Source organism: Phyllobates terribilis, unplaced genomic scaffold (assembly GCF_046119375.1).
Source record: "Phyllobates terribilis strain yellow unplaced genomic scaffold, ASM4611937v1 Scaffold_1__5_contigs__length_1240528914, whole genome shotgun sequence".
Classification (NCBI taxonomy): domain Eukaryota; kingdom Metazoa; phylum Chordata; class Amphibia; order Anura; family Dendrobatidae; genus Phyllobates; species Phyllobates terribilis.
Window position 1 is genome coordinate 422,188,936 of NW_027362761.1, and position 18,095 is coordinate 422,207,030.

Here is an 18,095-nt window from a genome sequence, read left to right on the forward strand (position 1 = left end):
AGCTCCAAGAGGTAGTCACCGGAAATGGTTTTCACTTCACAGGTGTGCCCTGTCAGGTTTAATAAGTGGGATTTCTTGTCTTATAAATGGGGTTGGGACCATCAGTTGTGTTGTGCACAAGTCTGGTGGATACACAGCTGATAGTCCTACTGAATAGACTGTTAGAATTTGTATTATGGCAAGAAAAAAGCAGCTAAGTAAAGAAAAACGAGTGGCCATCATTACTTTAAGAAATGAAGGTCAGTCAGTGCGAAAAACTTGGAAAACTTTGAAAGTGTCCCCAAGTGCAGTTGCAAAAACCATCAAGCGCTACAAAGAAACTGGCTCACATGAGGACCGCCCCAGGAAAGGAAGACCAAGAGTCACCTCTGCTTCTGAGGATAAGTTTATCCGAGTCACAGCAGCTCAGATTAGAGACCAGGTTAATGCCACACAGAGTTCTAGCAGCAGACATCTCTACAACAACTGTTAAGAGGAGACTTTGTGCAGCAGGCCTTCATGGTAAAATAGCTGCTAGGAAACCACTGCTAAGGACAGGCAACAAGCAGAAGAGACTTGTTTGGGATAAAGAACACAAGGAATGGACATTAGACCAGTGGAAATCTGTGCTTTGGTCAGATGAGTCCAAATTTGAGATCTTTGGTTCCAACCACCGTGTCTTTGTGCGGCGCAGAAAAGGTGAACGGATGGACTCTACATGCCTGGTTCCCACCGTGAAGAATGGAGGAGGAGGTGTGATGGTGTGGGGGTGCTTTGCTCGTGACACTGTTGGGGATTTATTCAAAACTGAAGGCATACTGAACCAGCATGGCTACCACAGCATCTTTCAGCGGCATGCTATTCCATCCGGTTTGCGTTTAGTTGGACCATCATTTATTTTTCAACAGGACAATGACCCCAAACACACCTCCAGGCTGTGTAAGGGCTATTTGACCAAGAGGGAGAGTGATGGGGTGCTACGCCAGATGACCTGGCCTCCACAGTCACCAGACCTGAACCCAATCGAGATGGTTTGGGGTGAGCTGGACCGCAGAGTGAAGGCAAAAGGGCCAACAAGTGCTAAGCATCTCTGGGAACTCCTTTAAGATTGTTGGAAAACCATTTCTGGTGACTACCTCTTGAAGCTCATCAAGAGAATGCCAAGAGTGTGCAAAGCAGTCATCAAAGCAAAAGGTGGCTACTTTGAAGAACCTAGAATTTAAGACATATTTTCAGTTGTTTCACACTTTTTTGTTAAGTATATAATTCCACATGTGTTAATTCATAGTTTTGATGCCTTCAGTGTGAATGTACAATTTTCATAGTCATGAAAATACAGAAAAATCTTTAAATGAAAAGGTGTCTCCAAACTTTTGGTCTGTACTGTACATATACACCGACAAAATAAATATTGCACCCATAAATATTTTTATGAAAAAATAAAAAAAAGTACACATACTTGGTATCGCCATGTCCAGAACGACCCAACCTATAAAACTGTCCAACTAGTTAAACCCTTCAGTGAACGCCATAAAAAAAACGAGGCAAAATACGATGCTTTATCACCATACTGCCGAACAAAAAGTGGAATAAAACTGAAAAAACAAATGTAAATGAAAATGGTTCCGCTGAAAACGTCATCTTGTCCCGCAATAAACAAGCTGCCATACAGCTCCATCAGCGGAAAAATAAAAAGTTATAGCTCTCAGAATAAAGCGATGAAAAAAGTTATTTTTTCTATAAAAGTTTGTGTAAAAGCATCAAAATCTATAAAAATATAAATATGGTATTGATGTAATCGCACTGACCCGAAGAATAAAGCTGCCTTATCAATTTTACCACATGCAGAACGACATAAAAAAAAAATCCTGAATTGCTGTTTTTTGTTCATTTTGCCTCCCAAAACGTGGAACAGAAAGCAATTAGTGATGAGCGAGTGAGCTCGTATAACCCTTTAATCGAGCAAGCTCGGGTGCTTTCTGAGTATCTTCGGCGTGCTGGTATATTATGTTCAAGTCCCTGCGTCTACATGATTTATGGCTATTATACAGCCTCAACACATGTAAGGATTTCTTAACAAACAGAAAATCCCTGCAAGTGTGGAGGCTGTATAATAGCCATAAATCATACGAGCACGCCTAAGATACTCGGAAAGCACCCAAACGTGCTCAGTTAAAGGGTTAAACGAGCACACTCGCTCATCACTAAAAGCGATGAAAAAAATGTAATGTGTCCAAAAACGGTACCAATAAAAAAAGTCAACTCGTCCCGCTAAAAAACAAGCCATCACATGACTGTCGGCCAAAATATGCAATAATTATAGCTCTCAAAATATGGGGATGCAAAAACTTGTTTTTGCAATAAAAAGCGTCTTTTAGGTGTGTGACAGCTGCCAAACATAAAAACTATATGAATCTGGTGTCGCTGTAATAGCACCGACCCTAAGAATAGTCTAATCACTTATACCCCAAGAGGAACAACGTAAAAAAATAAATAAACAAATCAACATCAGGTGAAGAATTGATTTTATTCTGCCTCCCAAAGATGGCAGTAAGGTTCTGCTCACATTTATCCTACTCTCTGCACCGAGCGCTTACACCGGGTTTTCCGTGTAAATCTCTGAAATACGTGATTCAGACTGAACCCCCATTAGAAGATTCCCTATAATGAGGCAGATGGAGGCACTGTGGAATGCTGTTTGGCCGCCTATGATCCGGCGGTGTCCGTCTTTTTAGGCGTGCATAAAAGCGTGGTCCGCCAGTTTTGTGCACTCCTGAAAAAAGGACAACGCTGAACAGATACCAGACGGAGTCCAGAGTAACTCTGCTATCTCATTATAGTGAATGGATCCCTCAGGGGTTTCATCTAAATCGTGTCGCTCAGAGGTTTAGATGGAAACCCCAAAAGTTAAGTGCTCAGTGTAAAGCGCAGGATAAATGTCATCCCCAACATTTAGTTAAAATGTTCTTAATGGCTCCTTGCCCCCCTCCCCCAAAAGAAATTAAGCAAATTCTGTGCTCCCAAATCCAAATGCCCCCCCTCTGTTCTGAGCCCCAGTGTGCCTAAATCACATTTAGTGTCCACATGTTTGGCATTTCTGTAGCAATGAGAGCCCACCTAATTTACGAGTGCATGTCTCCAAATGCATGAGCTGGGCATAGTGTACTGGTCACTGCAACATACTGGGCACTACAACGGCAGTTTGCAATTTTCACTCCTCAACATCCACTGCTGCTTGTTTCTGGAAAACACCCAGAGTCAAAATCGTCACTACACCTGTAGCTAAATTTCCAAAACGGGGTCAATTGAGGGGGGAATCTGCTCTTCTGGCACTTAGGGTCTCTGTATATGGAGTCTGCATACTATTCTAGGAAAATCTGCGCTCAAGGAAGCAAATAGCGCTCCGTTCCTCCCGAGTCTCGCCGTGTGCCTAAGCAATACTGTACAGCCACATATGGGGTATTTCTACATTCGGCAGAATCATGTTGATATAAGAAAAATATTTACCGCACATTGTTTCACTTTAGTGCAGGTTTTGCTCTCAGACCAACTTGAAAAAAAACTTTTCACATCCAGCCTAGTACTGGTATGTAGTTTATTACGTAATACACAGAGGGACAGCGAATTGCCCAAATGTTGGCGGTTGTCGAGACCCCACTCTACAACCATCCTGCACTGCATCATCTCCATGTATACATGTGGTTTTTATTCGCGACATGGGCTAATAAAATCCCACTGTTTTGCACATTATTTTTACTGGAATGCTGCCTAATATTTATTAATATGTAAATCCGCAAGAGTAATTATTAGTGTTCACTTTTACATCCATTATTTTTGCTTTCAAATTATTTTCTATGATCAATTTTTCTCCTTTACCTTATTTAATATATTATGAATTGCTCAGTATGTTTATTATTAATTGTATCCTATATTATATATTCTTCTACATGAACAATAATGGCTATGATATGAAGTTTTACTGATGGGAGATATACATATATATCTATACACAGATAATCTTAGTATATTGATTATACCATGTCTTGCTATGGGGACTTACCTTAGGCGTATTTGTTGTTCTCTGATGGAATATATAGACGTTATATTCTTTTCAGTCGTGTAGTATGGATCTGCGTCTCTGCACCCCGATCCCCCGCCGGAGCCTGGATCTTTACGCTGTTTGTTGCCTCTGAATCACATGACTGAGCTCGCAACTCTGTGTCTCCGAAGTCACTCGCAGCATGATGCGGGTGGTGGCTGGATTTCACAATGATGCACATGTCACCATTATGCTATTGACCCTTTTTGAACAAAAAACACTAAGTACCTTACATTTTCAAAGTGTGCAACAATACTGGAGTTCATGTAGTCATTAGTGGCAGTGTGGTGATGCCTCGTGTGGTGTATATGTTAGTATACTGGCCACATAGCGTACTTGTGCATCTGTACATTAAATACTAAAGGTGTGCGGACCCTCTATATAATATTTTTTAATATACATTCGTTGATCACTCTTTCCTTGGATTTACAAGGCGTGCCAGGACAGCACCTATCCATGGTGAGCTGGCCATTCTGTGAATAGAGTGGATAGCCATCGGATATACCTATAAAAGGCTAAGATGGGTTACAGATAATCAACGGAGAATAATACAGACACTCACAAATAGAAGCATTTTTTTTTACAAGTTTGGTTTATTGCTGTTTAGTAATATGTTATTTCTAGACATAATACAACATGGAAACAAATCTATAGCAATAAAACCTAGGTCTTGGTATGTAAAACCTCCTCAGAGGGCAGATGCCATTTAAGCTTCCAGCAAGACAAATACAGTAAAAATGGCATAAAAGAGTGTCATCGCATGAGTCAAACTAAACCACAATGAGTAATCAATATGACTTCATATATTTTAAGGGCTTGTTCACACGTGTTTTTGATTAAGCTTTTCATGTGGAAAAATGCAGTGTTTTACACCAACAGCAAATTGAATGAGAATCTCATTCACACTGTGTTTCTCTGCATTTTTTGACCCGTGATGTATTTAAAATAAATAAATATAATCATGCCAATTCTTTCAATAATTCTACCCATTTTCATCTCAATGTGGAAAAAGTTACGTGCGACATCCCTTGAGGCTCGATTTATACCAATATTGCGGAGGGCTTTTTTAGCACGTTGGCCCTAATTCATCATTGCTGTTGTTTTTCTGGAGTAATTTGTTCTTTTTTAGTTACTTTAGTATTTGCACCATATTCTCTCTATATTGAACGCCACTTTTCATTTTTCCTCGTCAACTTTGCTGTTCCAGATTTTTTTTTCTTACAGATTCGTGAAATGTGACTTAATAACTTGTCCTTTTTTTGGCATCTCTCGCTCCAGTTCCTGCCTGGAGTCAGATTTTTGTTGAACTTTTACATTTAGAGCATATTTAGACAAATGTGTAACGGTTTATAGGAATTTTGACGCTAAAGAGTCGCAAAGATTGATTAAGGAGAAAAGTAAGGAGCATTTATTGCCTCCAAATTCATGAATCACATGCATTTTGAAGAATTTGGTGCAAAACATCGTTGAATATCACAAGGCAGAAAAAAAAAGTGATTTTAATAAACCACAAATGATTAAAGAGGTTGTCCACTTTGTGATTGATAGATAGGTCATCAATGTCTGACACCCCCCGCCAATCAGCTGTTATTGGTGTCGGCTGGAAGTGCTCACTTGCGGAGCTGCTACATCTTCTGATAGTGGCCAGGGCTTGGTACTACACATCCTCTTGCTAGTTAAATCAATAAGAAGCAGATGTGCAGTATCCTGCGGCAGCCACTATCAGAAGACGGAGCAGTTCCGCAAGTGAGCACTTCCAGCCGACATCAATAACAGCTGATTGATGGGGGTGCCGGACCCAGGCCGATCAGACATTGATGACCTATCCATCAATCACAAAGTGGACAACCTCTTTAATTGGGGCCATTGTTTAATAAAAAAAAACATGGATCCCAAAAAAAAGAGAACAATAAAATAAAAAAGTCTGACTGAGTCAACTGGTTCCCGCACTGCTGATCCACTACCAATGTTTGTGCGGAGCAGCGATCGCACAGAAGTGTTCACATAGAAATGTATACAGAGGGGATTTCACTCCATGGGGGTAAAAGAACTTCACAGTATCACTATACTCAAGAGAAACACTCCAGATACTTACAGCTGCCAAACAGCGTCAACAGTACAGATCACATTACATCAGTGAAAGGCAATTCTACATAAGACCGGGATGGTGCAGCCATCAACGCAGGAACGCTGCGCGGGGAGCAAACTCTAAGGCCACGTTCAGTAGTCGGCCAGTATTTTATATCAGTATGTGTAAGCCAAAATCAGAGGAAAAGTATCATGGAAACACGTCACCACTTCAGTATTTGTAAGCCAAAACCAGGAGCGAGTGAAAAATGCAGATGTAAAATACTGACCAAATACTGAACGTGTGAACGTGGCCTTACTGCCACAAAATCTAGCACTGAACTAATTGTGGCATGAAACCTGCCGCGGCCACTTTACAATCTACAGCGGCCACATGACTCCTTTTCCCAAAGCCGGATCATTCAACCTTGGTTTCCAGAAGCTGCTGGCATGTTGGGTTCACCATCTGGAAAATAGGAAAGCACCAAGAAAAACCTGTTTTAGGCTGTTTGCCCACGATGAGTTTTTGACGCTGCGTATTTACACTGCATCAAAAATGCAGCGTCTTACAGGTCCAGCAAAGTGGATGGGATTTATAGAAATCTCCTGCCTAATGCTTTTTTATGCAGAGTAAACTGACCCACGGTGCGTCTATAAAATCCGCAGCATGCTAATTTCTCTTGCGGGTACGCTGCGCTTTATGTGCAGACTTTTTCCCATAATTTTGCATTAGATACACGTGTCTTTAGTGCATTTCCGCTGCGGAAATGCATAAAAAACGTATGCAATCTGCACATGACCATATCCAAAAAGTTTTGTCAAAGCCAAACACCAGGAAGTATCAAAAACTAAGCAGCTTTGTTAAAACATGACATACCAACACGAGACAAAAACACATGAAAAAAAAAAAAAAAAAAAAAAAAGGAAAGAAAAAAACACAAGTAACCTAACTTAAGTGCAGACAATCTGTAAAATCAAGAGTTCATGGTGTGAATGCAGGCATAGGGCCCTCCGCAACGCACTCACCAGGCCTACACCATACACACCAAGGTACCGGAGTGATATGTAACTTACATGTAAAACATTAAAAGTGGAACCAGCCAGAAATATTAAAAATTATGAAGATATGCACAGCAAGTCTTTTCCGTGTGCATATGTTCCTTCTTTTAAGTTGTGACCGCCCCACTCTTCAGGTGGCTTCTGCTTGGAAACCTCTAACTATTTATATATAGGAAATAAAATAATTAAAATGAAAACATTTTTTTGAAAAAGCCAGCAGCAAAGTCGCTGCAAAAAAGTCAGAGAACATGTCAAAGAAAAAACTTCAGGAAAAACACCGCCGGCGCCGTGTCTTCTGCAGGTGTACCAGCGTCTGTAAGGCAACATGAGCACACACCCAACCTATTTAGGGTAAAGGAAATTCAAAGGCAACTTGGCTTTCAAGCCCTCCAGCCGCTCGGACAAGCCCCGCAGGTCATCAGGCTCTTTTACTCTTCAGTTACATTTCTGAACTTCATCATGTAAACCTATATGTTCCCGTTCCCTGAATGCAGCCTATAAACCAGATGTTTCCATTCTGCTAAAACTAAAAGTACTGCTGAAATAATGCACACACATTACTGGAGATATGTCATCTACCATCATGCTCATGGAGACAGAACCATCAGGCCGCTCTCCCCATGCTACCGGCAGCCTCACTCGGCTTATTTGTGTCCAGAACACAAAGTGAAAGTAGAGAAAATTCTACTCCACATACATAGAGGTGACAGTTTTTCTATAAAGGCTGTGTGCACATAAATGAAATAAAAAAACTAAGTAACTGCAAATACTCTTGTTTAAAAATACCATTTTAGATCTACAGATGCTATGCAGACCTATGTGTCACCATGGTTACAGCCAAACACAAAACTGGCCTTGTTGCGCACAGCATCAATCAGCTTTCAGTGCTCTGGTAAAATATATAGCTGAGTTTTCATGGTTTTCCTTTCTTTTGGACAGTTTTGATCAATGGGGCCCATAATGATTAGTCTGATTCGGCAGTCAGGAGCTCCTCCACTTACCTACAGACAGTAATAGAAGAGAAACACAGGGGAGGTTTGTAGTCTGTAACCATGGAAACACATACATCTGTATAGGAGCCGATTACACAAATGGTGTGAATATAAAAATAATCATATCAAAGCTATCTACACAGTTAAACTATTCTTTAATATTAGATCTAGAAGCATAGGTGTCTCTGTGCCTTGTAAATGCAGCACCATCTGGTGCCACTAAAACGACATTCTAGAAAGGATCGCTTCCAAGCCAACAATAATCTGCAAAGCTCGTGGAGAAAATTGGCAAGGGTATAGTAAGCCAGGTTACTAGTCGTCACACATGTAATCTAGTATATCTATATACTAGGGGGATTTGTGCCGATTCCATATACAGTAGTGTTCAAAATAACAGCAGTCCAATATGACGAACGAGATTAATCCCTGTTTTTGGTATAAATTATATTACCACATGTCAAACAATTTACCAGTTGGTGCAGTAGATTCTAAGAAAACCAACAGACTCCACATTCATGATCTGCATGTTTTTGAGTCTGTGTATTTGAATAATTAATTGTAAGGGAGTGTGTTCAAAATAATAGCAGTGCGGAGTTCAATTAGTGAGGTCAATCATTCTGTGAAGAAACAGGTGTGAATCAGGTGGCCCTTATTTATGGGTGAAGCCAGCACATGTTGTACATGCATTTCTCCTTGAAAGCCTGAGAAATATGGGTCGTTCGAAACATTGCTCAGAAGTACAGCGTACTTTGATTAAAAAGTTGATTGGAGAGAGTAAAACTTATAAAGAAGTGCAGACAATGATAGGCTGTTCAGCTAAAATGATCTCCAATGCTTTAAAATGGAAAGCAAAACCAGAGAGATGTGGAAGAAAACAGAAGACTACCATTCGAATGGATCGAAGAATAGCCACAATGGCAAAAGGCTCAGCCAATGATCAGCTCCAGGATGATCAAAGACCAGTCTCAAGTTACCTGTGAGTACTGTGACAGTTAGAAGACGCCTGTGTGAAGCTAATCTCTTAGCAAGAAGTCCCCGCAAAGTCCCACTGTTAAAAAAAGACATGTACTGGAGCGGACACAATTTGCCAAAGAACACATCAACTGTCCTAAATAGAAATTGAGAAACATTTTGTGGACTGATGAAAGTAAAATTATTCTTTTTGGATCCAAGGGCCACAGACAGTTCGTCAGACGACTCCCAAACTCTGCATTCAAGCCACAGTACACTCTGAAGACAGTGAAGCGTGGCGGTGCAAGCATCATGACATCGGCATGTTTCTCTTATTATGGTGCCGGATCTATTTACCACATACCAGGGATCATGGACCAGTTTGCATATATTAAAATACTTGAAGTGGTCATGTTGCCTTACGCTGAAGAGGATATGCCCTTAAAATAGGTGTTTCAACAAGACAACGACCCTAAACACACCAATAAACGAGTAAAATCTTGGTTTCAGTCCAACAAAATTGAAGTTACGGAGTGGCCAGCCCAATCCCCGGACCTTAATCCGATGTCACCCCACAAGTGTTCTATCAAAAATGTAGTTTCTGAGGCAAAGCCAACAAAAAATTGTGGGATGTAGTCAAAGCATCCTGGGCTGGAATAACAGTTGACAGGTGCCAGAAGTTGGTTGACTCTATGCAACATAGATGTGAAGCAGTTCTAAAAAAAACCTGTGGGTATACAGCTAATTATTAGGTTAGTGATTCATAGGAATGATAAATCCTCAAAAAAAAAAAAAAAAAAAAAAAAAAAAAAAAAAGGAGTACATATTGTGAGTTTGTAAAGACAAATGCAGACACTGCTATTTTTTAGAACAGCGCAATGTTCATTTTTTGTTATTTTCTGTAAAGTCTTTAAAAAAATATATACATTTCTTTTCATGTTTTGAATTAGAAAACAGTGTGCAATGTTCCCAATGCCGGAAATAATAACTAGTATAAAGATTTTCGGCTTAACTCCTGTTTTTGAACACAGAGTTATTATTTTGAACACTACTGTACACATAGCCTCGGACATAGTCCCACCAACCCGAATGAAAAGATCTTGATTTACACTAAAAACACAGCAGAAATTAGGGTAATATTACAAGAGGATTTTACTTCATGATTAAACAGTATAAATAAAAAAAAAAAGTAGAACCTGATTTCACAGCAGTGAGAAGTCATACAGTGAGTAAAGAAGAGGAAACTTGTAGCATTCATTATAAAATATTAAAAAAGACGCCCCATGTCTTTATTATAATGGTCATTCTGTTCAGTGGGTGGCATCTGGCAAGTCATGTGTCCTAGGACTCTCCCGCTGCTCCACCAGGATCTTAGCCTACTTCTTACATGGTCCTTTTGCATATTAAGATTTCAAGTATTACTTTTCTAATATCAGGCCAATCAACAGATTACAAAACTGACTAGGTAGACGGACACGTTCATCGAGGCCATGCACCTACCAAAGCTTTCGTTTGTATAGATCACACATGGTAGGAACCATATGTAGACCAGCGGAATAAGGAAAAAAAACATAGTCTACCTGTTATCATGATCAAGCCTAAAATGACTGATCACAGGACTGTGTTACACAAACGTGGTTAAACAGGTTGTCCAAAAAAAAAAAAAAATTAAAAAGGCCGTTTTTTCCCAAAAACAGTGCCACACCTGTCTATAGGTGCCTGATACTGCCATAAATGGCACTGAGCAGCAATACATCTGGTAGACACACGAGGCACTGGTTTTTTTTGGAAGAAAGTAGCCATGTATTTAGAATCCTTAAATTTGTTCCTTGAGCGTAGGTGAGAATTCAATCAGTCCCAAGTCAGTAACTAGTGCTGCAGTCCCAGGGAACCTCAGGGGTATGATGCTTATCTAGTACTTTCCTTACAGACAGCACAAGGCGTATCAGTGCAGAACTTCCCCATCTGTCTATTATAAGACAAAGACGTACAGTAAAATAATGTCCTGATCTGCAATAAAAAGTGGTCCTGCCACCCTAGAGAGTTGTTGCGAATAAAAAAAACAAAAAAACAACAACATGAGAGGTGGTGGGAAAGAGCACCGGCTCACAGTCAGGTTATAGGACCACCAAAATAACAGGGAGGGGGCCTACTGTCAGGCACATGATCCCCTAGTAAATACATTCCTCAATGTTCTTCACATCTCAGGCTAATTTCTAAATGAACGAGCAGCGGCAAAAATGGCACACGATAGAAGCCGAGGAAAGCTTGCGTCTTTTCACATTAGTGTGAAGATTCCAAATACAGTTCAAAGCTAAAAGGAATAACCACTGTGTCCTCCCCAGTCATAGGCGTGGGTCCGCAGTCACGATAGACATGCTACAGTAGATATATGCTGCATTTATAGGGAAAGACAATAAATTTCCACCCTGAAAATTGTGAGCCCTCTTCAGACTTGAAGAGGTTAATGTCGGGTAATGTGCAGTGCATATAATACAAGGCAACAAAACTAGAGACCCCCCCCCCCCCCAATCAAGTGGTGTGCAGCAAGGCTGAAGTCACCATTGACAATGCATTCATATTACATTCGAGCTACACAAGTAAGCTATATAGTAAACCAAGTGTCACATGTATCTCAGGGAGGAGAAGACCTAGAACAGTTTGTTAAGACAAACCACATCTAGGCAACGCCCGGCGAATATGTAGGACAGGAGAGTTCAACACGGAGGCTATGTGCCCACGATGCAGAAAGGCTACGGATTTTTCCTGAGCGTTTCTGCATCTCCCTGGCAGAAAAAATGCATGCGGATTGTACATGTGTTTTCCTGCCAGGGACATGCGGATGTGAAGCGTTCTTCACATGCGAGTTGTCAAGCGAATTTAGCATCACTTGGAAAGTGCTTGTCAACTTGGTCACACTATATAAATCCATGCAAACGGCATGGATTTATATAGTGTGACCGAAAGAATGGTAAAAAATAAAAAAAATATATACTTGCCTTCTGATGGACCCCGGTGTCCTTGTCTTGGCGGCAGCTCACGCTAGACTAAAGGACCTGCCGACGTCAGCGGTTGCGTGACCCGTCACATGACTAAATGACGTCACCGCAGGTCCTTTAGTCTACCGCGAGATGCCGGCAAGCCGAGACAAGGAGGCCGGGGGACATCAGAAGGTAAGTATAATATTTATTTTTTATTTTATTCTTTTTTTTACAGGTTCTATAGTACCCGGGTCCGGAGGAGTCTCTTCTTCTCCAAACCTGGGTACCATCCGCACATTGAAACGCATGGAATCCGCATGTACAGATCCAGTGATGAGGATTCCATGAGGTCCAATGCAAGTCAATGGCGGCGAAAACGCAGCGATTCCGCAAAATAATTGATAGTGCTGCAGATTTTTCCGCAATGATAATCCGCAGCGGAAATTTCCGCAGCATGTGCACAGCACATGCGGATTATCATTGGTGAACAATGCAGACCTTCTACCAAGCATTTACGCGTTTCTGCAGCGGAATTGCCGCTGCGGAAACGCTTAAAAAACACATAGTGGGCACACAGCCTGAAAGGTACTCGTGTGTAGTATAAAGAAGAAAAAAAGACGATATTTAAAAAAAAACAAACAGTGCAAGACGGAAAGACCCCCCCACACCACCAGATACTCACAATTACATAGAATGAACAGAATCAAGTCCTGTCCATAGGACAGACCTTCTCTAGCCCCCAGTAAATCCCTGCACATCCTTGTAAAAACCTGAGGAAGGTAAGGCTTGATTAAAACATGCTCTTGGCTGCAACGCCGCAGCACTCCAGAACCTTGTGCAGTTGCTGGTGGCTCAGAAATCCAAGGATTTCATGATGGCGTCCTTGTCAAATCGGAATCCTAGGAAGGCTTTAGAAGAGAAGGGATACTCCAGAGCACCATTGCAAGCCTCAGCCAGAGCGTGGTCATACTGCTGAGCTATAGCGTGGTCATACTGCTGGCCTTCAGCGGGGATACTACCACCATACACAGTGTCTGGGAAAAAAGAGGTATACTAATGAAATCTCTTTTGAAGAAAGGTAGATTGCTGTAATGCAGGGCAGTGATCACAACGTGCTTCCTTGCAGTTATGGGGTCACCGACACAGAAGGTCTGAAAAGGTAACCCAACACTGGAGGGAGGTTAGGAAAGGTTTCACAGTTTTAACGCACTATAGGGACTCTGATAACCTTCTAGTTCCACACTCACGAGCGCCTTGTAGAACTAGAAAACTTTGTAAAAGGAAATATAACATACATTGTTCATAATCATTTTTTTAAAGTGAATTTGTCAGCAGGATTTTATGCCCTCAAACTATTTATATGCACATGTAGCTCTTTCAAAGAGAAGTCCAGCAATACCTTTACATGACCAGCCCGTTCTACAGTTACTGAGAAATCAGCTTTTCAATTGATCTACAAATGGCTCTTCAGTCTCATTTGCATATCTGAAGCCCGTCACTCCAGCTCTATTGCCTACCCAGCGCCGCTGCCTCCTCCTGCGCTAAGTACCTTCTTTTTTACTGTAATTTTTCATAGTAATACTACAGTTTAATTTTTCCAATATGTTATATATACATTATGTAGCACATTCCGCATTTCCTACGGCAGTAATGCAGTTTCAATGTTCTAGAGCAGTGATGGTGAACCTTTTAGAGACAGAATGCCCAAATAGCAACCCAAAACCCACTTATTTATCGCAAAGTGCCAACACGGCAATTTAACCTGAATACTGAGGTTTTCGTTTAAAAAAACCAACTCCTATAGAGAGCAGGCGGGGGCAGCATAGAGCAGCCATAGACGGGAACAGGGGTATGAGACTGCAGATATAAAGAATGTGCTCACCCCCATCTTGGTATATGCCCTTCATCCTTGTATATGCCCCCCCCATCCTAGTATATCCCCCATCCATTTATATGCCTCCCCCAATCCATGTACATCTCCCTTCCTTGTACAGTTGAAACCAGAAGTTTACATACACTATATAAAAGACACATGTGCATGTTTTTCTCAATATCTGATATGAAATCAGAATAAACCTTTCCAGTTTTAGGTCAATTAGGATTACCATCATTTTTAATATTTGCTAAATGCCAGAATAATGAGAGAGAGAGAGAATGTTTTAAGGCATTTTATTACTTACTGCAAAGTCAAAAGTTTACATACATTTCATTAGTATTTGGTACCATTGCCCTTAAACTGAATGACTTGGGTCAAACGTTTGGGATCTCCTTCCACAAGCTTCTCACAATAGTTGGTTGGAATTTGGGCCCATTATTCCTGACAAAACTGGTGTAACTGATCCAGGTTTGCAGGTCTCCTTGCTCGCACCTGCCTTTTCAGCTTAGCCCATAAATTTTCAATAGGATTGAGTTCAGGGCTTTGTGATGGCCACTCCAAAACATTGACTTTGCTATCCTTAAGCCACTTTGTTACCATTTTGGCATTATGCTTCGGGTCATTGTCCATTTGGAAGACCCATTTCCGCCCAAGCTTTAACTTCCTGGCTGATGTGTTTAGATGTTGCTTCAGTATTGCCACATAATCTTCTTTTGTCATGATGCCATCTATTTTGTTAAGTGCACTAGTCCCTCCTGCAGCAGAACAACCCCACAACATGAAGCTGCCATCCCATGCCTCACAGTTGGGATGGTATTCTTAGGCTTCCAAGCTTCTCCCTTTTTCCTCCAAACGTAACGATGGTCATTATGCCCAAAAAGTTCAATTTTAGTTTTATCAGACCACAGGACATGTCTCCAAAAATGTAAGGTCTTTGTTCCTGTGTGCATTTGCAAACATTAATCTAGCTTTTTTTATGTTACTTTTGAAGTAATGGCTTCTTCCTGGCAGAGTGGCCTTTCAGCCCATGTTGATACAGTACTCGTTTCACTGTGAATAGTGACACAATCTTACCAGCTTCCGTCATCATCTTCACAAGGTCTTTTGCTTTTGTCCTTGGGCTGATATGCACATGTCGGACCAAAGCACGTTCATCTCTGGGACACAGAACCAGTCTCCTTCCTGAGCGGTATGATGGCTGGACATTCCTATCTTGTTTGTACTTGCGTATAACTGTTTGAACAGATGAACGAGGCACCTTCAGGTATCTTGAAATTGTACCCAAGGATGAGCCAGACTTGTGCAAGTCCACAATTCTCTTCCCGATACCTTGGCTGATTTCTTCAGACTTTCCCATCATGCTACACAAAGAAGTAGTGTGTTTCAGGTGTGCATTAAAATACATCCACAGGTGTGTCTCTAACTCAGATGTTGCCAAAAAAACTCAGAAGCCTCAAAACACTTGACCTCGTCATATGGGCAGTCCAGAATTGTTTAAAGGCATAGTAATCTTAGTGTATGTAAACTTTTGACTTTGCAGCAAGTAATAAAAATGCCTTAAAATTCTCTCTCTCTCTCTCTCTCTCTCTCTCTCTCTCTGTCTCCTGGCATTTGGCAAATTTTAAAAATTATGGTAATCCTAATTGACCTAAAATTGGAAAGGTTTATTCTGATTTCCTGTCAGGTATTGAGAAAAACGTGCATGTGTCTTTTTATATAGTTTGTGTAAACTTCTGGTTTCAACTGTGTATTCTCCCCTAATCCTGGTATATACCCCATACTTGTATATCTTCTTACTTCCTTGCATATGCTCCCCCATCCATGAATATGCTGCCCCCATTCTGGTATATCCCCCCCCCCCCCATCAGTGTATATGCCGCCCCCATCCTGGTATATCTCTCATCATTGTATATGCACCCCCATCCTGGTATATCCCCCCATCATTCTATATGCACCCCCATCCTGGTATATCCTCTATTAGTGTATATGCGCCCCCAATCCTGGTACATCCCTCATCAGTGTATATGCTACGCCAATCTTGGTATGTTCCCCATCATTGTATACGCGCCCCCAATCTTAGTATATTCCCCATCATTGTATATGGTCCCGCAATCTTGGTATGTTCCCCATCATTGTATATGCGCCCCCAATCCTGCTGTATTCCCCCCCCCCCCCCCCCCATCATTGTATATCCCTCATCACTGTATATGCCTCCCATTATTGTGTATGCTCCCCCAATCTTGGTATATTCCCCATCATTGTATATGCGCCCCCAATCCTGGTATATCCCCCATCATTGTATATGCTCCCCCCATCCTGCCAGCACCGCTGTTCATCGCATAAAAAAAACAAAACAAATACACATAATAAAACACTCCTTCTCGCCTTCCTTCCTCTGAAGCCGGCAGCTGACTTCAACGTCCAAGCGATGGGGGGCGCATGACGTCACTACCATGTGCCCAGTCGCGTGTACGCTGACCTCAGCTGCTGGTCTCTGATCGGCCAGCAGCGTGTATTGCGGTGCACGGGCCTGGCAAGTTTGTGTGCTGCAATACACTTCAGCTAGATGTGACTCTGAGAACGCACATCTAGCTGAAGTAGGGGCTGGCGTCGGCAGCCTCAGAGTCCTCACCCGCCGGGCCCGATCCAGAAGTGCTAGTGCTGAGGCGATGGCGCGCGCACTAAGGGAGGGCTCTGCATGCCCCCTCTGGCACGCGTACAATAGGTTCGCCAGCACTGTTCCAGAGCAATCATCCTTAGCCATTCAGGGAGCAACTTCATCTTTTCTATACATATAAATAGTTTGCGATGTGAAATCCTGCTGACAGGAGGAAAAAAAAATTCTAAATATTAAAATGATAAGAAAGATACTTACCCCCATCAAAAGTGTCATCCAGACTTCTAGGATTTAATTTTCGCTCAGATTTCTACAAAGAAAAAGAAAACAAAAAAACAATGTGTTCACTGTCTTAATGCCCTAAAGATACAGGTCAAGATGGTTACAAGATCGTCTCATAGGTGTCACACCCTACCAGAATACTATTTTGCTGCTGCTGTTGCTTGACTTGTGGATTGTGGACTCCGTTTGCCTTCTTCTTTTGAGAATCTTGATGTTGCTTCTTACCGTTGCTCTTAAGGTTTTGATTCTAAAACCCCCCAGGAGACAAGAAGAAAAACACACTTTAACAAACCCACTGCATTAAAGGGGTATTCCCATCTTCAAAATCATATCCCAATATGCAGTGGGTATAATAATAATAATAAATATTAGCAAATACCTCCAATTAGAAATGTACTATAGTTCTTCTAATTTATCATGTCACTCATCCCATGTGAAAGACATTGCAGTAGTTTAGGTATCCATGGTTACGACCACTCATATAATGACAGTTATTTGTCAGTGGTCATAACCATGGATATCTAAGCTACTGCAATGCCCTGCACATGGGATAAGTGACACAGAAAATCAGAAGAACTATACTACATTTCTAATAGGAGATATTTGCTAATATTATTACTACATGTACTACATATTGGCAAAGGATCTTGAACAGGGGAATATTCCTTTAAAGCAATGAACAGAATACACATCTGGAGGCACTGGTCAGTTTTCCTGTTTGTAGTAAACTCCTGTGACATGTGCACTCCTACTCCGATTGGCTGTAGGTGGTTTTAATTAGCAGGTTCCTTCCTGCCCCATAAATTGTAGGCTTTAGTCCATAATCCTCCTTGGGATTATGATGTTGTGTAATTCTGTCTCCTCCTTATATCTGTTTATTTATCTGTATTGGTGATGATTTTTTATCCCATGGTTCTTGGTTACTCCATTTTTTTGTGCATTATATATATATATATATATATATATATATATATATATATATATATATATATATATATATATATATATATATATATATATATATATATATATATATATATTAGTAATGCAGCAGCTTGCTAGCATTACTGTAAATGGTCCAGGATGTGTTTACCGGACCATGTACCTTCCCCTTTAACGGACTGGTCACATGACCGTGACATCACACAGGTCCTGATGCACACAGTTAAGGTCCTGTCAGTGTGTGTGTGTG

General features: G+C 41.2%; 1 protein-coding gene across 1 annotated transcript in view; it reads right to left on the bottom strand.

The window, feature by feature from the left end:
• Nucleotides 1–5,727: 5,727 nt before the first annotated feature.
• Nucleotides 5,728–18,095, bottom strand: part of DCP2 (decapping mRNA 2) — a 28,580-nt gene continuing 16,212 nt past the window's right edge. The window contains exons 9-11 of the mRNA XM_073677274.1: nt 17,037–17,150; nt 16,880–16,931; nt 5,728–13,162 (exon numbers count right to left, since the gene is read on the bottom strand). Of these exons, the coding sequence (XP_073533375.1) occupies nt 12,981–13,162; nt 16,880–16,931; nt 17,037–17,150 (348 nt within the window). The 3' untranslated portion in view covers nt 5,728–12,980. The remainder of the gene's footprint in view (nt 13,163–16,879; nt 16,932–17,036; nt 17,151–18,095) is intronic.